Source organism: Lithobates pipiens, unplaced genomic scaffold (genome assembly GCF_037356315.1).
Source record: "Lithobates pipiens isolate NorthernLeopardFrog02 unplaced genomic scaffold, aLitPip1_a1.2 Scaffold_19, whole genome shotgun sequence".
Lineage (NCBI taxonomy): Eukaryota > Metazoa > Chordata > Amphibia > Anura > Ranidae > Lithobates > Lithobates pipiens.
Window position 1 is genome coordinate 41,976,901 of NW_027507764.1, and position 22,053 is coordinate 41,998,953.

Consider the following 22,053-nt stretch of genomic DNA (forward strand, 5'->3'; position numbering starts at 1 on the left):
TTGGAGCAGAGCTGTATAAGCTGATGCTTCCTGTATAGCGCCGTCTCTTGCCACAGGCGGAGTGATAACAAATGCACTCTGCCGGTAAAAGCAACAGCAGGCGATACCTGAATGGAAAACTTATTGAAGGTCAGTTTATTACTAAAATTGCAGTGTATATACGGGCATATCTGCGCACTGGTTACTGGGCTGCTTTCAAACTGATCCGCAGGTGCAGTGCACCGCCTGGTTACCTGCACTGAGCCATAGACTTCTGTTATGACCTGCGGGTTTGGCGAGCTTTCAGAAAGTGCAGCACACCTGCAGGATATAATAGAAGTCTATGGCAAAGTGCAGCTAACCCACAGGAAAGACACAGGTGCACTGCGCTGCATTAGTGTGAAAGGCCGCTTTCACACAATCGACCAACTCAATCGAGCCCTCCATTCTATGAAACGGCAGATGTAAACACCCGCCTACCTCCAATATGATTTGCTAAAAAATAAAAAATGAATAAAAAAAAAAAAAAAAAAAAACAACAGGGCAGATCGGAGGACCATAGAGCAGAGTGGGCTGTGTCCACGCTGCACGGACCCGTCATCCGCCTGCTCTGCTCATTGTGGCCCGCGACCACTTACCAAGTCGCTCAAGTGGCCCTCGCTCTTCAAAAGGTTGGGTGACCCTGGCCTAAATTGATGGAGAATACATTTTTTACACTTTGTTATTCTATGCGTTTTATAGCAGAAAATAAAAATCGCAGAGGTGATCAAATAACACCAAAAGAAAGCTCTATGGGGGGGGCATTTGTTTTATTTGAGTACAGAGTTGCACGACTGCGTAGTTGTCGGTTAAAATAAAGCAGTACTGTATCGCAAAAAATGGCCTGGTCAGAGGATAAAACCTTCCGGAGCTGAAGTGGTTAGAAGAACCTGACTAGGCAACAACAAACAAAAAGCGAAGCCCCTCCTAATATCAAAAGCATATAAAAAAGCAATATTGTGCATTAAAGATGCAAATACTTACCATGTATCGTTTTCTGAAACCTCTTCACACTGACCATATCCTTTGTCAGCACAAAAGTCTTCCCTTCTGTCTCTATAGTGAATTCCCTGCAAGGAAAGAGAAGAAGTGGTTAAAATGTAATTTAAGCAACGAATTGTCAGATACAGTCAAAGCATGGCAGTGTATGGTAAACAATTTCAGTCCAGGAGAGGAGTCGGTACAATCGTGCAAGACTGAAAGGAAGGCCGGAGTTCAGGTTTTCAATAGTTCCTTTCAGTGCTGGTGTTAAGAAAGCATTTTAATGATCTGAAAAGCAGACTGGAGTGACATCTGCAGGTGGGATTATGAACTGCATAATATTAGCATTTCATATTTGCAGTCACTTTTCTAGTCTAGAGCAGTGGTTCTGTGCCACCGAGTTGTGCCCGGCCCCACATCGAGCCGGCTGATCCCCTAAACACAGTGATGGCGCACCCCAGATGTTTCGGAATTACATTTCTCATGATGCTCAACTACACTGCAGAGTGGTTGAGCATCATGGGAAATGTAGTTCCAAAACATCTGGGGTGCCAAGGTTCGCCATCACTGCCCTATCATCACAGTGGCTCGTAGCACCCTTCATCCTCTCACAATGCCTCCCTCAGTCCCCAGAATGCCCCACAGTTTAATGCAGTACCCCTAGCCTCCAACAGAGTCCCACAGTCCCTGTGGGTCAGCCTAGTCATCCAGAGTGCCCCTGGAAAGTGCACAGCCCAACGGAGATACCTTCTAACTCCCCTGTGGCACAGTTGCCCATAGTTCCCCTCCAGAAACCTCATCCGCCTACAGGGCCACAATGTCTGCTACAGAGTCAGCTAAGCCCCTTCAGATTCCCCATCCCTGTCACAATGGCATGTCTTTTTTTCAGCCGATGACTCACTTTCTAGTAAAAGTAATCCGAGCGGCTATAAAGCCACTGGATTACTTTTTACAGGTGGCAGGAGCCCGGAAACGATGCAACCGGTGGCATCCGGTTCCTGGGACACAGTGAGAGGACCTGAGGTTGCTCTGACTATTGAGACACCAGAAACTGGAAGAGACAAGGATTTTTATCACTTCCGGTTTCTTTCTGATGTAAACAAGTCATTACTGGTTTGTGAAAGCATCAGATCAAACCAATTGGGGTTTGCTCTGTTGCTTTGGAGCTCAGAGACCCCCCCCCCAGATCTCTTCACAAAGAGGACCTGTCATGGCCCATGCTATAACAAGGGATATTGTTCTTCCCTTGTGATAGCAATAAAGCTAATCAAAAAAAAAAAATAATAAAAAAAAAAAACATGAATAAAGCGACTCCATGCTCATGCACAAAGGTAAATAGGTGTGTCGGTTCCACACACATGTAAACAGCCATCGCACTACATGTGTATCGTCACGAACGTCAGAGCAACAGCAATAATTCTAGCACTAGACCTCCCCCTGTAACTCCAAACTAGTAATCTGTGAAAGTTTTTAAAGTGCTGCCTATGCAGATTTTTAGTTACTGTAGCTTGGTGCTGTTCCACAGTTGATCACGCAGTCTTAAATCGGGACATGTTTGCTACGTATTTAAATCGGCATAATATATTGCGTTTTTGCACGCTGAAATTAAAATGTATTTTCCATCAATGCACCGATATTTCAGCAGCTGAAAATAGGGTTCACAGCGTTGTACTGAAAGAAAAAAAATGCAGAGAATGGCTGCCAAAAACGCCAGCGATATCGCCATGCTTATGATGCATTTTTCATAGGTCATGTGACAAAAAAAAAGCATAAAAAAATGCAACACATTGCATTCATTTTTGGTGCAGTTTGCTAAATAGGCATTAAACATGCAGCAAGCAGGATTTTTAACACGGTTTTCAAAAAGGTGCCGATATTGGGCGACAAATTCATGTGAAATTCATGAAATTAAAGAAAAAGTGGAATATAAAAAAAATTATATATATATATATATATATATATATATATATATATATATATATATATATATATATATATATATATATATAATAATAATAATAATAAATTTTATTTATAATGCACTTTCCATCAAAAGACCTCAAAGTGCTACATAATTACAATAAAAACAAACAAACCGCTTAATTTACAAAACATTTGCTAAAAAGAAAAGTCTTCAACCCCTTTTTAAAATTTTCAGTAGACTGAGAAACCCTCAGACTATCAGGCAAAGCATTCCACAGACGTGGGGCAGCAGCACAAAAAGCCCTATCTCCCATGGTTTTCAACCTAGTTTTTGGAACCTCTAAACAATTCAAATTAGTTGAGCGAAGGGAACGCGGTAGATTTTGCAATCTAAGAAGTTCCTTAAGATAAGGTGGAGCTTGTCCATGTACGCATATACACACACACACACACACACACACACATTATATATATATATATATAAATTTTTTTAGATAGCTGCTCGGCAGGTTTTTCAAACGCAATTTTGTTGGGAATTACTAGTGGTGCACCCAAACTTTTTGTAAATATTTTCTTCCATCTTTTCATGTGACAACACTGAAGAAATGACACTTTGTCTACAATGTAAAGTAGTGAGTGTACAGCTTGTATACAGTGTACATTTGCCGTCCCCTCAAAATAACTCAACACACAGCCATTCATGTCTAAACCGCTGGTAACAAAAGTCAGTACACCCCTAAGTGAAAATGGCCAAATTGGGCCCAAAGTGTTAATATTTTGTGTGGCCGCCATTTTTTTCCAGCACTACCTTAACCCTCTTGGGCATGGAGGTCACCAGAGCTTCACAGGTTGCCACTGGAGTCCTCTTCCACTCCTCCATGATGACATCACAGAGCTGGTGGATGTTGGAGACCTTGTGCTCCTCCACCTTCTGTTTGAGGATGTCCCACAGATGATCAATAGGGTTTGGGTCTGGAGACATGCTTGGCCAGTCCATCACCTTTACCCTCCGCTTCTTTATCAAGGCAGTGGTCATCTTGGAGTTGTGTTTGGGGTGGTTATGTTGGAATACTGCCCTGTGGCCCGGGAGGAGATCATGCTCTGGTTCAGTATATTACAGTACATGTTGGCATTCATGGTTCCCTCAATGAACTAACTCCCCAGTGCCGGCAGCACTCATGCAACCCCAGACCATGACACTGCCACCACCATGCTTGACTGTAGACAAGACACACTTGTATTTGTCCTCCTCATCTGGTTGCCACCACACACGCTCATCACCATCTGAACCAAATACGTTTATCTTGGACTCATCAGACCACAGGACATGGTTCCAGTAATCCATGTCCTTAGTCTGCAGCAAACTGTGTTGCGGACTTTCTTGTGCATCATCTTCAGAAGAGGCTTCCTTCTGAGACGACAGCTATGCAGACCAATTTGATGCAGTGTGCGGCGTATGGTCTGAGCACTGACAGGCTGACCCCCCACCCCTTCAACCTCTGCAGCAATACTGGCAGTACTCATATGTCTATTTCCCAAAGACAACCTCTGGATATTACGCTGAGCACGTGACCTCAACTTCTTTGGTCGAACATGGTGAGGCCTGTTCTGAGTGGAACCTGTCCTGACAAACTGCTGTATAGTCTTGGCCACCTTGCTGCAGCCCAGTTTCAGGGTCTTGGCAATCTTCTTATAACCTAGGCCATCTTTATGTAGAGCAACAATTCTTTTTTCCAGATCCTCAGAGAGTTCTTTGCCATGAGGTGCCATGTTGAACTTCCAGTGACCAGTATGAGAGTGAGAGCGATAACACCAAATTTAACACACCTGCTCCCCATTCACACCTGAGACCTTGTAACACTAACGAGTATAACACAACACCGGGGAAGGAAAATAGCTAATTGGGCCCAATTTGGACATTTTCACTTAAGGGTGTAGTCACTTTTGTTGCCAGCGTTTTAGACATTAATGGCTGTGTGTTGAGTAATTTTGAGGGGACAGGAAATGTACACTGTAAGGCTCGGTTCACACAGGGGGCGACACGACTTGCCGCACCGCGACCTGCCGCGACCTCAGCGGCGACTTGTAAATGACTTCTGTATAGAAGTCAATGCAAGTCGCCCGAGGTCGCCCAAAAGTAGTACAGGAACCTTTTTTCTAAGTCGGAGCGACTCGAGTCGCTCCTCTTATAACGGTTCCGTAGTACAGAACGGGGGCGACTTGTCAGGTCGCGGCGCGGCAAGTCGTGCCGCGTCGAGTCGCCCCCCTGTGTGAACCGAGCCTTATACAAGCTGTACACTCACTACTTTACATTGTAGCAAAGTGTCATTTCTTCAGTGTTGTCACATGAAAAGATAGAATAAAATATTTACAAAAATGTGAGGGGTGTACTCACTTTTGTGAGACACTGTATATATAATGTTTGGGTGTTCCAAATAGTTTTCTAGCCCAAAAAAAAAAAAAAAAGAAAATGCTAGTTACTGCATGTAGGAGAGGAATGTCCAGATTTGCCAGGACCAGAACTGGTTAATAATCCCATCCCGGTGAGCTTACATGACCCAAAAAAAAAAACGCATACAAAACCACTATGCATTTCCTCGAAATAAAGAATGCACTCACCCTTTTTCCTGTAGCAGCTTCTCCTTCTCTGTGATGAAGCATTCGTCACAAATCGCAAGATACTCCATCACCAGCTTGGCATCCTTCTTGTAAGCTTTGCCGATAGCTCCCTTATTGGCATCAAACTGGACAACATTAACGGTTTTGTGCACTGGGGTTAAGGAATTTTGGTTTAAAAAAAATAAATAATAATAAACTAAAATGTGCAGTCTAATCAATGGTGTCCTCAATTCTGACAAAAACAGGCAGATGCTTAGCCATCATGCCATACCATCGTGTGCGATTAGCCACCAACTTATTCTGCAGCAGGGCAACCACCCAAAACATACAGCCAATGTCATTAAAGCGGAGTTCCACCCATATAAAAGTCAGCAGCTACAAAAAGTGTAGCTGTTGACTTTTATTAAAATCGGACACTCACCTGTTCCGCTGTCCAGCGATGTGGGTGAACGAAGCCCCGCTCCTCTGCCCCTCCTCTCTGCGGCATGGTCACTGGAGGTGCCCAGTTGTGTCTTTATAGCCGGCCACGTACTGCACACTAACTGGCCGGGCAATCATCTAGGACCTGTGACATGTTCCAGATGATTGCCGAGATGGAGGGGGGGAAAAGTGATCTTCCTTCCGGCACCACGGGTCCCCGGGGGGAAGTGGGAGCTGGATCCCTCTTATAAAAATAAAAAATAAATAAAAAAAGGAGGGTATCCGTGCACCCCCCCACCCCCCGCAACAAAAAAATTACATGCCAAACGTGGCATGTCAGGGGGTCACTTGCACTTAAAGTGGAAGTTCCATTTTTGGGTGGAACTGCACTTTAAGCACTATCTGCAGTATAAAGAACAAGGAGTCCTGGAAGTGATGGTTTTATCCCCACAGAGCCCTGATCTCACCAGCATGGATTACTTTTATTCTTTTTCAAACACATTGATTATTGGGGGCTCCCTACATACAGTTTGAGGGTTATTGGCGATACCAGTGAAGTATAATTGGAGGGGAAAAAAATTATATAATGTAATATGTACTCCGATATGTTTTAAATCAATTTTGTTATAATTTCAATAATAGGATTTTTTATAACAGCTTACCTGCAAAATCCTTTTCTTGGAGTACATCATGGGACACAGAACCTTAATTACATAATGGGTTATGGGCCACATTCAGGTATACACTGATATACCCAATACAGGAAGTTGACTCCCTTATATAATCCCCTCCTCCCAGGAGTACCTCAGTTTTTGTAGCCATAAACTGTATACTTAAACCCCATAAAAAAAAAGAGGGACGGTACCTCTGTGTCCCACGATGTACTCCAAGAAAAGGATTTTACAGGTAAGCCTATTTTCTTTATCGTACATAATGGGACACAGAGCCTTAAGTATCTATCTTAAAGTGGAGGGCCACCCTGAAAAACAAAAATACATTAAAATTTTGCAAAAAATCAGAAAAAAAAATGAAAATTATTATTTTTTTTTTTAAACTTACCAGAAATGCCTGTTGCTAGGCATATTGTCCTAATCTGCCTCTTCCTCCTCCGCAGTGATCTTCAGTCTTCTCTCCTCCGTGTGGTGTCTTCTGGGTAATGGGGCGGTGTGTGTTCTGGGAACTGTGCGTCCCAGAACACAGCGCGCCCCATTCACAAAGCGCTGCGTGACTCGCGCATGTGCAGTAGGAAACGTGCAGTGAAGCCGCAAGGTCCCTTAGTTAAAATGGTGGCGCTGGGACCCGAGAGCCGGGTCAGCCTCGGGCGGCCGACATCGCGGGCGCCCTGGACAGGTAAGTCTGCTTATTAAAATTCCGAAGCTACAGTGTTTGCAGCTGCTGACTTTAAAAAAATTTTTTTTTAAAGCTGGCCCTCCTCTTTAATGGGACGTCCCATAGCAATGCTACTTGAGGAATGAATAGGAGGGGAGGGAGAGACAACCCGTATGGGAACCCACTGCGCCCGAAGCCGAAATCCTCATTCCTCCTTACATCCACTTGATAAAATGTTGTAAATGTATGCACTGAAGACCAAGTTGCGGCCTTGCAGATCTGAGCCATAGAGGCCTGGTGTCGCACTGCCCAAGAAGCACTAACCGCTCTGGTAGAGTGCGCCTTAACTTGAACAGTGGATTTCAACGAAGCCTGTCCTTTCTTAGGACCCTCTGGCAGAAGAAAGAAGACATCAGTCTTACGAATCTGAGCAGTTGCCTTTAACCACTTCAGGACCGCCGTATTGCCATTGTACGTCAGCACAATGGCACAGGCAGGCAGAATCACGTACATCTACGTGATTGCCTTCCAGCGGGTGGGGGGTCCCATCGGACCCCCTCCCGCTGGATACGGCGGTCCGATTCGGTCCAGCAGCGATCCGTGATGAGGGGATGGCCGTTCGTTTTCGGCCACCCCCTCTGGATCGCTCCTGGCCAATGAGAAGCTTCCTCCCCTGTGTATTGTTTACACAGGAAGGAGGAAGTGATGTCATTCTCCTCGGGGCGGTCTTTTTGACCGGACTACGAGGAGAAGAGTAAAAGTAAGTCTGCACGAACACTACACTGACATGTAGGTACACACAGGCACACAAACCCCCCCCGATCCCCCCCCGATCCCCCCCCCGCCCCCCCCTCCCCCCCCAGTCACAGTGTCACTGATTGCATTGATCATTTCTTTACTGATCAATGCATTCAGTGTCAGTTGTGACAGTAAAAACTGTCAGGACAGTTAGTGTTAGGTCCAGGGTAGCCCCCTATCACCCCCCAATAAAGATTTAACCCCCTGATTGCCCCTAGAGTTAACCCTTTCACCCCCTTTTGCCAGTGTCACTAAGCGATCATTTTTCTGATCGCTGCATGTGTCGCTAGTGTCGCTAGGTAGCTAGTTATTTTTTTAGGTTCACCGCCAGGTTTTTATATCGCTAGGTACCCCGATATACTACCCAATAATGTTTTTAACCCCCTGATTGCCGCTAGTTAACCCTTTCACCCCCTTTTGCCAGTGTCACTAAGCGATCGTTTTTCTGATCGCTGCATTAGTGTCGCTACAGTCGCTAGGTAGCTAGTTATTTTTTTAGGTTCACCGCCAGGTTTTTATAGCGCTAGGTACCCCGATATACTACCCAATAATGTTTTTAACCCCCTGATTGCCGCTAGTTAACCCTTTCACCCCCTTTTGCCAGTGTCACTAAGCGATCATTTTTCTGATCGCTGCATGTGTCGCTAGGTAGCTAGTTATTTTTTTAGGTTCACCGCCAGGTTTTTATATCGCTAGGTACCCCGATATACTACCCAATAATGTTTTTAACCCCCTGATTGCCGCTAGTTAACCCTTTCACCCCCTTTTGCCAGTGTCACTAAGCGATCGTTTTTCTGATCGCTGCATTAGTGTCGCTACAGTCGCTAGGTAGCTAGTTATTTTTTTAGGTTCACCGCCAGGTTTTTATAGCGCTAGGTACCCCGATATACTACCCAATAATGGTTTTAACCCCCTGATTTCCGCTAGTTAACCCTTTCACCCCCTTTTGCCAGTGTCACTAAGCGATAATTTTTCTGAACGCTGCATCAGAGTCGCTAGTGTCGCTAGGTAGCTAGTTAACTAGGCTCCCAAAAAGTCCCCCACATGTGGTATCCCCGTACTCGGGAGAAGCAGCAGAATTTATTTTGGGGTGTAATTTGACTTCTGCCCATAGCATGTGTGAGCAATATATCATTTAGTGACAACTTTGTGCAAAAAAAAAAAAGTTTGTAATATTCCCGCAACTTTTGGCAAAATATAAAATATTCCATGGACTCAACATGCCTCTCAGTAAATAGCTTGGGGTGTCTACTTTCCAAAATGGGGTCATTTGGGGGGGTTTTGTGCTATTTTGGCATTTTATGGCCTTCGAAACTGTGATAGGTAGTGAGGAGTTAAATCAAAAATTTGCACCCTTAGAAATCCTGAAGGTGGTGATTGGTTTTCGGGGTGCCGTGCGCGACTAGACTCCCAAAAAGTCCCACACATGTGGTATCCCCGTACTCGGGAGAAGCAGCAGAATGTATTTTGGGGTGTCATTTCACATATAACCATGGCATGTGTGAGCAATATATCATTTAGTGACAACTTTTTGTAAAAAAAAATTTTTTTTTTTTTTTTTGTCATTATTCAATCCCTTAGGACAAAAAAAATAAATATTCAATGGGCTTAACATACCCATCAGCAATTTCCTTGGGGTGTCTACTTTCCAAAATGGGGTCATTTGGGGGGGATTTGTACTGCCCTGCCATTTTAGCACCTCAAGAAATGAGATCGGCAGTCATAAATTAAAAGCTGTGTAAATTCCAGAAAATGTACTCTAGTTTGTAGACGCTATAACTTTTGCGCAAACCAAAAAATATACGCTTATTGACATTTTTTTTACTAAAGACATGTGGCTGAATAAATTTTGCCCTCAATGTATGACTAAAATTTAGTTTATTCGATTTTTCTTATAACAAAAAGAAGAAAATATCTTTTTTTTTCAAAATTTTCGCTCTTTTTTCATTTATATCGCAAAAAAAAAAAATCGCAGAGGCAATCAAATACCATCAAAAGAAAGCTCTATTTGTGGGAAGAAAAGGACGCAAATTTCGTTTGGGTGCAATATTGCATGACCGCGCAATTACCAGTTAAAGCAGCGCAGTGCGAAATTGCAAAAAGACCTCTGGTCCTTAAGGTGTTTATTGGTCCGGAGCTGAAGTGGTTAAATAGATTTTCACTGCCCTCACCACATCAAGACAATGTAGTGACTTCTCTTCCCTGGAACATGGTTTTTGAAAAACGATGGCAGGACAATATCTTGGTTCAGGTGAAAACCTGAAACTACTTTTGACAAAAAGCCACGGACGAGGGCTTAACACCACTCTGTTCTCATGAATAATCAAATATGGCTCTTTACAAGAAAGAGCAGCCAATTCCGAAACCCTCCTTGCTGAGGATACAGTAACCAGAAAAAACGGATTTTCCGCACTATAGGGCGCACCCAAGAGCCTTACATTTTCCTCCCAAAGGACAAGGATACAAACGGAAATTATTGTTCTACTGCGAACTGCAGAAATCTCTGGTGAGCAGGAACTATAGGGACATGCAGATATGCATCTCTGATGTCGATGGATGCCATATGTTCTCTTCCTTGTAGGCAACTACTGACTTGATTGACTCCATGAAAAAGGAGTGGATCTTCAGGAATGGATTTAGATTCCTTAGATCTAGAATTGGTCTGACATGCCCATTTGGTTTTGGTACCGTAAACAGGTTTGCATAAAATCCCAAACCTCGCTCTTCTGTGGGGATTTGTATGATCACCCCCTGAGCCAATAATCGGTCTAAAGCTTGAAAATGGGATTGCTTTTTCCCCTGGGTCTTTGGGAACGTTTGATCTCAGGAAACGAGACGGTGGAAACTCCCGAAATTATAGTTTGTATCCTAGAGACACCATGGAAATGACCCATCTGTCCTGAATTTCCCTTTGCCAGACTGAGTATTTCAGAAGTCTTCCCCCTACTCTGGTGAGGGAGGGACGCCTCTTAACAATGAGGCTTTAGTATTCTTTGCAGATTTTCGGCCCCAGGACTTTTTTTGCCTGGGTCTGACCCTGAGGTTTTCCTCTAGAGACGGATGCCCCTGGCGCAGAAGAAAAAAGTTTAAATTAAGGACGTTTATACCTTACTTTTGACTGGGAAAAAAAAATAAAAAAAGAGTACTCTTTCCACTAGAAATCGTCTGGATGTATTTATCCAAATCATCTGCAAATAGTCAGTCCCCTTGAAAAGAGAAACTAGTCAGAAGCTTCTTGCAAGGTGCTTCGGCAGACCAATCTTTTAACCAAAGGGTCCTACGCATGTGTACTAGCACAAGCGCAAGGCGGAACACCTGGTGAATAGAATCATTCATAGCATCTATGGCAAAACATAATGCTTTTGGTAGCTCGGCCAAACTCACTGGCCTTTTGTGCAGGGAGTTCATTAAGGGCCTCTGTGAACCGGTCTTTTAAGGACTGACAGATGCCTATTGCTGCGACTGCAGGCTGAGTAACGGTTCCTGCTAAGGAAAAAGAGGATTTTAACAGGATTCCAACTTATCTGTTGGATCCTTAAGCATTTGTGCATCGTCTACTGGACAAGTTAGACTTTTATTCACACTGGAAATCGCAGCGTCAACTGCAGGAACCTTCCACTTTTTGGTGCATTTTTCTCCATGGGATAGAAACTGAGAATCACTTTGGAGGGAGAAAATGCTTATCCAGATGATATCATTGAGCATAAATAAGCTTTTCTAGTAACGCATGGACCGGAAACACATGCATAGGTTGTAAAAGGTTTCAAAGAACCCAAAGAGGAAACTGGACTTTCAGCTAACTCTGTTAGGGGTAGAATGAAAGTGGAACGAACCATTTCCATATGGATTTGTACTTTAGATTGTGAAGTCGATTCATCAGCTGTTTCCTCCGGAGAAGAATAATCAGCTTGCTTTTCCTCTTGGTCGTCTGAGGCTAACACCTCAGCTTGTCCGCACTGTTCCCTTGGTAAAGGGTTTGGAGTGGGAGAGAGGGATCTAGCATGCCCTCCCCTTGGATGGAGGATGCGATTAAAGTCGCTAATGTTCCTTCTAAGCCCTGCTTAGCTGAGGAAAATGCATCTTCAATCATGTATACAAGGACTGAAGTATGAGAAGCAGTTGCACCAATCGGTTCCAAAGACTCACCCTGGCTTGCCATATCTGGTATCTCCGGAAAGGACGACAGTGTGGAGGCATGGCTGGAGTTCCCAGCACCTGGTGGTGGAACCTTTGGTGCCTTAGTAGTAACCTTGGAAAATGCCTGTGTAAACCCCTCGCGTGCTCCAGCGCTCCTGTGTCCTGTGTCAGCTTTGTTTCAGCTGCTCTGGTAGACACTTTGTTCTCAGAGTATCAGCTTTTAAGCCCCTTAGGTGTAAACCTGATTGTCTGTGCGTCGTGTGCTTTCCAAGGATGCTTTACACCCCTCGTATGGCAAGTAAATGCTTTATTAGCTAAGAAGCCACCACGCACCCCTTGGAGGGGGGCATGGGCAGGGAGTACGCAGCAGTTTGTCAGCCTTTAGTGTTTGTCACACTTTTATAAGGGGGGAAGAGGAGAAGCCCTCCAGCTGCTAGGACACACGCTGTAAGTTTAGCACAGATTAACAGGGTATATACATTCTTACTCCCTCTAGAGGAGTTTTAAGGTATTACAATATTACACATTGAAAGAAAAGTCATAGATGGACTTTGCAGTTCCTATGCTTTTCTCTCACCTTTTACTCGCTGCAGGATACTGCTGAAAACAGACAGATGCAAACTTCACCCATCACGGAGGGCAGCGTAGTTAAACCTTCAAAGACCGGGTCCCTTTTAATAGGGGTTCCACTCCTTTGGACCTGTATAGCACCCCTCAGGACAAGTTTAGGTAATGCAGCAAGACCAAAAAGAGTCCTGGTTCCTAGGGTCCAGCCTTCAAAGAAGCCTTACAGGCAAAACCTTGTTCTTCTATGCCAGGCAAGGCTGTCAGACGGAAGCTTTCGACCAGCTGGGCTGCTTAGCCCCTGGTGACAGGATGACATACCCTCTAAGCAAAGCAGATTTTGTTCTGCCATTCTGTGGCTGCTGCCCCTCGAATCCTAGTGTTACACTGCCATCTACAGGTGTTATACAGGAATACGGATACGTTTAGCAAGTAAAATCTAGAGACTTGGACATAGATTGGATTATTTAGCTGCCACATTGTGTGACATTTCGGGGGCCACCAGGTAGAGTAAACACCATTGAAGCAAAACAGGTATAAAAACATCTATTCTCCCCCACATTGTGTGATGTTTCGGGGTCACAGAGGACCCCCTTCCAGCAGTGACTACTGCTGTGAGGAAGGGGTCTTCAGTGGCCCCGAGATGCTGCACATGTGATAGCGAGTAAATGTTGGATTCCAGTTTTGCTACAATGGTGTTTGGGTGACATTCTACTTGCAACTGTATTTTGGCATGGTACCAATGGCCAATTCACTTTAAAGTGTAAGGTGAACTTACACTGGATCCCCCTTCCCAAACGCACCCAGTCCCGCTGTACCTGAAGCTGGTGAACTCCCACACTGACACATCGTATAGCCACTTTACCGATCCAGGGATCTGAAATCCCCACAGATTTCTCTCTTCACCAGTGCTGACAGGACAGCCTACGTGGGTTCTAATTGGTCAGTACGACCAATCAGAATGCCTCCTAGCCATACCTTTATGATGTGTCAGTGCGGGAGATTGCCAGCTTCAGGTACAGCGGAAAGCATCATCTTCAATACAGAGTAGAAGGATAGAATTTGAGACGTGTCATCAGGAACCAGAACCGATCCCCAGGTTTCGCTGCCTGAACCTGGAAGAGAAACCTGGCTACCGATGACTTCAGAAGCAGAGATGGCACTGCGGGTCCCAGCAGACCAACATTGGATTCGCAGAGCGCACGAGTATATAGATTTTTTAAGATAACCTAGTTTAAGAGGTAAAAGGGGACTGAAAAGAGGAGGCAGTTTATCTTTGAGCACCAGCAACTACATAAAATGCATGTGTGTAGGGACTGCACTGGAATCAATTGATATTTAGTGCATGAAAAAAAAAAAAAAAAAAAAAGAAGAAGATTTAAATAAATGCTCTCCTTCCTAAAATAAAATTACCAACTCTGGGCAGTGATAACACTTAACACAGCTCCTCAGGACTGGTGCGTTTTCCATCAAAAGAAGGGAAAGAAGACTGCAAGACCGTAGATTAGGGTATGTGTTACACTGTCAGGTCATAGTGGGACCAACTTAATACCGAGCAAGTGTACATATTTGCCAGCACACAATGGATCAGCAACTTCCGTCCAAATGTTTCTTTTATTGAGAGAGTTCACATTGCAGAGATAAGTGCAACGCTTTGGAGCCACACAAGGCCCCTTCGTCAGGCATGTAACCCACATGCCAGGAGAAGGGGCCCTGCACGGCTCCGAAACCTTTGGACAGAGGTTGTTGATCCATTGTGAGCTGGCGAATATATACACTTGCTTGACGTTTCCAGGACTCAATTGGTATTTGCTGCAATACCCACCATTTTTGGAGCTATACTTTTTTCCAGGAACGTAAGCGATAGGAATATTGACAAGACAACTTAATATCGAAACACAAAAAACAGACAAATATATAAATCGGAAGTTGAAAAAGGATATGGGTTCTTTAAGAGGCTTTTCGGCAGCAAGCACCACCTTTGTAGCTCTGGCATGGCAGGTAAGATCGAAACATGAGCGGTCCGCACAGCCGACAATCTCTATCCAGCCCTGAAAGAAAAGGTAAGCAACAAAGAATTAAATACATCTGAGAATATGGTAAAAACAGAACTCCCGTCAAAAATAATACAAGTTACTAATCTAGTAAAAGGTAAAATAACAAAAAAAGAAAAAAAAAGAAGCTTTAGGTGCAATACTCATTAATACGGATCTGTCCACTGCAGTACTCTTTCTACAAGTTGTCACTTAAGGATAAGTCCATCTTATGTAACATGTTACTACAGCTCTCCCACTGAACCTGTAACATGTTCCAGAAGTTTGCAGAGAGGGAGTGGCCACCCGGGGGGGGGGGGGGGAGAGCCTAGGCGGCGAGATGTCCGAAACAGGAAGTGGGACACAAAGTACCTGTCAAAACCAGGTACCCACTCCCCCACCACAAAAAATAAAAAGATTACATGTCAAATGTGGCATGTAAGGGGGTGAGGAGTGCTTAACGCGGAAGTTCCACTTTTGGGTGGAGCTCAGCTTTCAAGTCACAGGCACATATTGCTGTTGTAATGGCAGCCATCTGTTCTGGTGAGTGTTGACTCCACAGGGAGGTGGTGACTGACCTCTGAACACGTTTTGGTAAGAATTTATACATGTGAAGGTATCAGATCTCTTCAAGAATTTTGCACAGACAGACCTTTTTTCTGGACTTTGGCCTTTTAGTAACACATTTGTCTTGCTTTAATTGTTGATGAATGTTTGCACATTTGTTTTGCTTTATGCTGCACTTAATTTCAGTAGCGCTACACATTTTTTTTATTTCATTTATCTATGTGGGTTATGTATACTGCATGTATGTGAAAGCTGCCACATAGCTTTCAGAACGCTCCATAACGTAGATGGCTTTTGATATTAAAAAATAGATTTACTGGCTCTTCAGTGTCAAAGCTGAACCTCAAAAATAATCAGGGCAAATTTGTTCGTAAGCCAAGTATCACATCACTACCTTATTGAAAGGTGCCAAAGCAACTGCACTTTGGTCTGAAAACCAGTAGATGTCTCCATTTCCCCATGAGAGGAAAAAAAAAAAAAAAAAAATAGTCAAATACCCCAAATAAATTGCAGTGGGCTGTAATGGATTGTTGTTGGTATTTGGATATTAGACAAGACAGAAGGTTACAGCCTGGTAAGAGCTGCAGTGTACATACTACCTAATACTTACATAAGAGGTTTTGGTCTCGGCATCCCAGCAGTCACAGGCATAATGTGCCATTTCATTTTCCATGTGCTGCCGGAACCGCAGCTTCTCCGCTGACACGCCGACTTTAATGAGGTATAAGTAGATTCTTCCTATAAAGTATCCCAGGACTGAGTTATTGATCACACCCTGGAGAAAAAGGAAGATGAAAAAAAAGGTCAGATCTTTACTTACAGGAAGTCTTCTTAACAAGTCACAGACATTTCGCTACAGTGTACAATGGCAGATTTGTTTAGGTCTTTATTTGGTTTTAAAGTCTTAAAGTTTTTCTTTATCTTAGCGCATTTTCTGCATTAAAAGAGAAGCAGGTTTTTTTTTATTCATATTTACCTAGGTGGATGCTGCATCTGTCCCCCAGCGCCTCTACACTGAGAACCGAGCGATTGAACAACGCCAATTATTCGGTTCTCACAGCTCCTCAAGCAGAGAGCTGCTGACTGTCAGTCACAGATCTTTGCCCTGCCCTCTCCTTGCTCACTGGAGCCCTGGGCGGTGGAGGGGGCATGAGCGGCCGGCTCAACCTCTCAGTGACTCGCTGAGAGGCTGAGCCAGGTGTCAGTCCAGGGGTCTAGGACCGACTCCCACTGACGTGATGATGCTGAGCCTGGACTAACTCTGATGTCAGTAGAGAGCGGACTTCAGCCTGCTCTCTACTGAAAACAGGTCACAGGAGTGCAAAACGAACTGCACTCCTGTGATCCTCAGGAGTAGTACAGCCAAACAAGCTTTGCCTGTATGTAACCTTTAAGGTACAATTCATTTAAGGTACCATTCCTAAACACTTACCTTGCTCTATGTCCTGGCTCAAGCATAGTCGGCAGCTCCAGCAAGGCTCCCTGCTTTAACATGAGATGACATAAGTTCCTGCTGGTGTCAGTATAACTCCTGTGAGGAAGGCATGGCCAACTGGTGCTGTGTGCATCTTTGGACACACACAGAACAGCTTGGAAGCATGCGAGCATGGGAAGAGGGAGAAGCAGACAGCGCTAGCAGGGGACCGCCAGAAAATGGGGTAAGGGATCTTTCTGTGCAATATTGTTTAAACAAAAAAATACAAATATCCTTTAGTATCAATTTAAACCTGAATATCAGGAATTCAGCAACTTTGCAAAAAGTGCAAGCACATCATAAGTTAAATCCTGTTAGGTGCATGTCAGCTCTGGGACTTCTCTCTATTACTTATACGAGACCAGTTCATTGCACTCCCGAAGGATACATGCTTGCTGTGGGATGAGAGAAGCACAGAGCAGCTATGCCTGCCCCACCACTCTGCTGCCCATTCACAGAAGCCTTTGATCTTTGTGAATGAGTTCACATAATAAAACGGATTCTGTAAATGGGCAGAAGGTAGGAGGGGTAAGCATAGCAGTTTCAGCGTAAAAGTGGGTACTCCTGCGCTAAAATGAAATTGTGAATCAAAAATAAAGACAAAACAAGTGCTGCATACACCGTATGGACCAAACTCGCGTCCAAAAAAAATATAAAAAAAGAGAGGGAGGGGTGGTGTTGCGCTCTTAATTGAAATATTCAGTGTGATATTAGAGAAACTACTGTGATTGACCACCTAGTAAATATCACAGAAGTACGTAAAGTGCAAAGTAAATTAAATAATTAAAAGGAGAAAAAACAAACTAGCATAATCATAACAATAGTGCAAAAGATGAATATATGAAGCAATAATTAGGTGATATTACCAAATATCCACATCCAAGGTGCAACTATAGGTGATTAAATCACTGTGCAAAATATATAGCATATACGTGAATTATTCGTATGGTGACTGATATACAAAAACATGGAGCAGATTAGCAAATAAAATTCAAAAGCAACATAAAACTAGTCATTTAAATCATCTAGCTAGATAAAAATAACCAGTGCGATTTTGGACTTTTAAAATCCTTAGTCCAAATGTGCAAGAAAAGTGCAAACGTGCAGAGTGTTGCGCTGGAACACTGTGTATTGCTGTCTTTGACTTCAAAGTGACACTGTGCCTTTAAGTGCAAATACAACAAAGCAGATCTTCAGCGTCGCTGACACCCGTGGAAAAATTGAATAGTTACCTTACTGCTGTAAGGTAACAGCATATAGCAGATAAAGGAAGAGGGGAGCGTTCCCTTCAGCTTGATCCTTCCCACGATGTCCTTTTCAACTTTTAGGTATAGACAGGGGAGGTGGGGGAGGGGGGTGGGGGTAATCCTTATCTTCCTATCCTTCCACTGGGTACTTCAGATGGTATGGTTCTCAATATGTATTTAAAAAAGATAAAGGGAGTCCACCATAGTGTAGTACTTTTAAACAGGAACAAAACTTTTTATTTATATTTAAAAGGAAACTCACATTTTTCAAGGGGTACAAGTGTGTTGCAAAAACGAGCGCCGAGATGATCCCAGTTGAAGTCACGTGGTGACGTAACGCGTAGGATCCGAGGCATTTCTGATAACGGAACGGACGCTCAGACAGTGACACGAGCTCGGCGCTCATTTTTGCAACACCCTTGAAAAATGTGAGTTTCCTTTTAAATATAAATAAAACGTTTTGTTCCTGTTTAAAAGTACTACACTATGGTGGACTCCCTTTATCTTTTTTAAATACATATTGAGAACCATACCATCTGAAGTACCCAGTGGAAGGATAGGAAGATAAGGATTACCCCCACCCCCCTCCCCCACCTCCCCTGTCTATACCTAAAAGACTCAGTTAGACTTACCGGTGACGGTATTTCTAAGAGCCTTTCAGGACAACCCCGGAGAGAGTAGCTCCACCTTGCAATCAGGAAACACATGCCCACTTTAAAAACACCTCCTCCTCCTCCATGGCTTCAGTTATTGTGGCCTTCCGACGCTGGAAAACAAAGCACAGAAAGCACAACACCATGGTAGAACTTAATACATTTACTAAGCATAACCTAGGGAGGGAAGTAACGGTTGTCCTGAAAGGCTCTTAGAAATACCGTCACCGGTAAGTCTAACTGAGTCTTTCTCAAATCGCCTTTCAGGACAACCCCGGAGAGGATAACCGAGAAACTTACCCTAGGGCGGGACTACTGCCTGCAGTACCTTCCTGCCGAAGGCCTGATCTGCTGCAGACAGTAGATCTAACCGGTAATGCCGGAGAAATGTCGAATAACTGGACCAAGTGGCAGCCTTGCAGATTTGTTCAGGCGTGGCACCGGCCCTTTCAGCCCAGGAAACTGCCGTGGATCTAGTAGAGTGGGCAGCAATACCTGAGGGAGGTATTTCTCCTTTTGCTTTATAGGCTTCTGTTATAGCCAACTTAAGCCACCTACCCAGCGTACTTTTAGAAGCTTTCTCCCCCTTGCGTGATCCAGAAAATATCACAAAGAGGGCGTTTGATTTTCTAAATTCTTTAGTAACTTTCAGAAACTGTAAAAGACATCTTCTCACATCCAATGTGTGAAAAACTTCCTCTCCTGCATTTGCTGGGCTTGCAGAGAATGTAGGTAACACTATTTCCTGTGATCGATGGAAAGTTGAGGATACTTTCGGTAGGAATGCTGGATCCGTCCTCAGTACCACCCTGTCCTGATAAATTCTAAGGAAGGGTTCTGTAATAGCTAGAGCTTGGAGCTCGCTGACTCTCCTGGCCGAGGTGATGGCCACCAAAAAGATTGTTTTTAAAACCACCTTCTGCAAAGAAGCTTCCTGTAAGGGTTCAAACGGTGCTCCCGAGAGACCCTGTAAAACTGTAGACAAATCCCAACTGGGAAAGTCTTTAAGGGCTACTGGTCTATTTCGAGCAAGAGCCCTAAAAAATCTAGAAATTAAAGTTTCTTTAGATAAAGTCTTTTCAAAGAAAACTGATAAGGCAGCCACCTGAGTCTTCAGGGTACTGGCTGCGAGACCCTTCTCCATTCCTTCATGGAGAAACTCCAAGACTGACACCGTGCTCTTGACCTTGAGTTCTCTAGAACTGCACCAGGAGTTGAACTTTTTCCAGACCTTCATGTAAATTGCCTGTGTAACTGCCTTCCTACTGGACAGCAGGGTCTTTACTACTTTATCTGAGAGACCTTTAGCCTTTAACAGGTCCTCCTCAGAAACCAGGCGGTTAGCTGCAGGAGTTCCACTTCTGGATGACTTACTGTCCCCTGGGATAACAGATCTTTTCTGAGTGGTAACCTCCATGGGGGCTTCGAGGCTAGGTTTCGAAGACCCGCGAACCAGGGTCTTTTTGGCCAAAAAGGAGTGACTAGTATTAAGTCTGTCCTTTCTTCCCTGAATTTCCTCAGTACTAGTGGAATTAGAGGAAAGGGGGGAAAGGCATAGCACAGCTGGTAATGCCAGGGGTGAGCGAATGCATCCAACCCTATTGCTGCATCTCCTCGGTGAAGAGAAAAGAATCTGTCCACCTTTGAGTTCTGCTGGCTGGCAAAAAGGTCTACCTGAGGAACCCCCCAGGCCTCGGAGATCATCAGGAACACTTCCTGATTCAGACTCCATTCTGCCTCTAGCAATTTGCGCCTGCTTAGGAGGTCCGCAAACAAATTCTGAGAGCCCTTCAGATGCACTGCCGATAGTGAGGCTGTGTTCTGTTCTGCCCAGGCTAACAACAGATTGGCCAGCTCCATCAAGCTCCTGCTTCTGGTTCCCCCTTGCTTCATAATGTAGGTAACCGCTGTTGTGTTGTCTGACAACACCTGAACATGGTGGCCTCTCAAACTCTGCTGAAATGCCACTAAACCCAGAAAGATCGCCTTCAACTCCCTCCAGTTGGATGATCTTTGAGCTTCCTGTTTGGACCAGACCCCCTGAGATGTCTGACCATCCAGATGGGCTCCCCAGCCCCAGGCACTTGCGTCTGTAGTAAGGCGCTTGTCCACAGGAAAAGTCCACACCAGGCCCCTTGAGAGGTTTGCCTGGTCTCTCCACCACCAAAGAGCCCTTTTCGTCTTTGACGAAATTTTTAGCTGTTTTTCCAAAGGATCCTGATGGGACCAGCTTGACAGAACCTCCCTCTGAAGGGGTCTGGAATGGAACCTGGCCCACTGAACAGCCGGGATTGCTGCCGTAAGCAGGCCCAGAACTGCCATAGCCATCCTGACTGAGACTGTCTGGTTGCTCTGTATCCGCTGTACAGCTAGCTGTAACTTTTCCTGTTTTTCCAACGGCAGGAAAACTTTCTGGAGAATCGAATTTAATGTATACCCCAGAAATTTCATTTCCTGTGAGGGGGTCAGGATTGACTTCTCTAGGTTTAGAAGCCATCCCAGGCCCTCGAGGTGAGACTGGGCCCTCTGGAGATTGACTAGGACCTGCTCCCTGGAGTCTGCAAAAAACAAAAGGTCGTCCAGATAAGGAACGACTGGAATCCCCTTCAATTTCAGGGGTTCCAAAGCCTCTGCCATAATCTTCGTAAAGACCCTGGGAGAGGACGAGAGTCCGAACGGCAGAGCCCTGAATTGGAGGTGCCATACCGAACTCCCTACCTTCAATGCCAGGCGCAGGAACTGCTGCGATGCCTGATGAATTGGTATATGAAGGTAGGCATCCCTTAGGTCCAGGGATGCCATGAAGCATTCTGGGGTCAACAGCTTTGTGATGGAGAAAATTGTATCCATCCTGAAATGTTTGTACCGAATGAACCTGTTCAGGAATTTCAGATTCAGGATTAGACGGTACTTCCCTGAGGGTTTTTTCACCAGAAAAATATGTGAATAAAAACCCCCGCCCTGCTGGCTTACTGGGACTTGAATCAGAACCTCTTGCTGTATCAGCTCCTGTAACAACAGCTTCATTGCAGAGGCCTTCTCCTGATCCCTTGGCAATGTTGTCACATAAAACCTGCTCGGGGGTAGTTCTGAAAACTCCAACCTGTACCCCTGATCGACAACGCTCTTCACGAACAGATTTGGAGACAGCCTGTCCCATTGTTCGCGAAAAGCTGACAGTCTCCCCCCCACTGGGGAGATATTGTCACTTGTTCTTAGGGGACTGCTCTGGGGGAGATCTAAAGAGGACTCCACCCCTGCCTTTGCCCTTCTGTGAACCCCATCTGCTC

At 44.6% G+C, this 22,053-nt stretch overlaps 1 protein-coding gene across 2 annotated transcripts in view; it reads right to left on the bottom strand.

Annotated features, from left to right (window-relative positions):
* Window positions 1–1,002: 1,002 nt before the first annotated feature.
* The window catches only part of GARS1 (glycyl-tRNA synthetase 1), a gene marked incomplete at its 3' end in the record, with an annotated part of 69,732 nt that continues 48,681 nt past the window's right edge, over window positions 1,003–22,053 (bottom strand). Inside the window, 4 exon segments of one of the 2 annotated variants that reach the window (XM_077490675.1) lie at window positions 1,003–1,088; window positions 5,542–5,686; window positions 14,732–14,840; window positions 16,000–16,164. In XM_077490675.1, coding sequence (XP_077346801.1) covers window positions 1,003–1,088; window positions 5,542–5,686; window positions 14,732–14,840; window positions 16,000–16,164 — 505 coding nt within the window. 2 annotated transcript variants of the gene reach the window in all.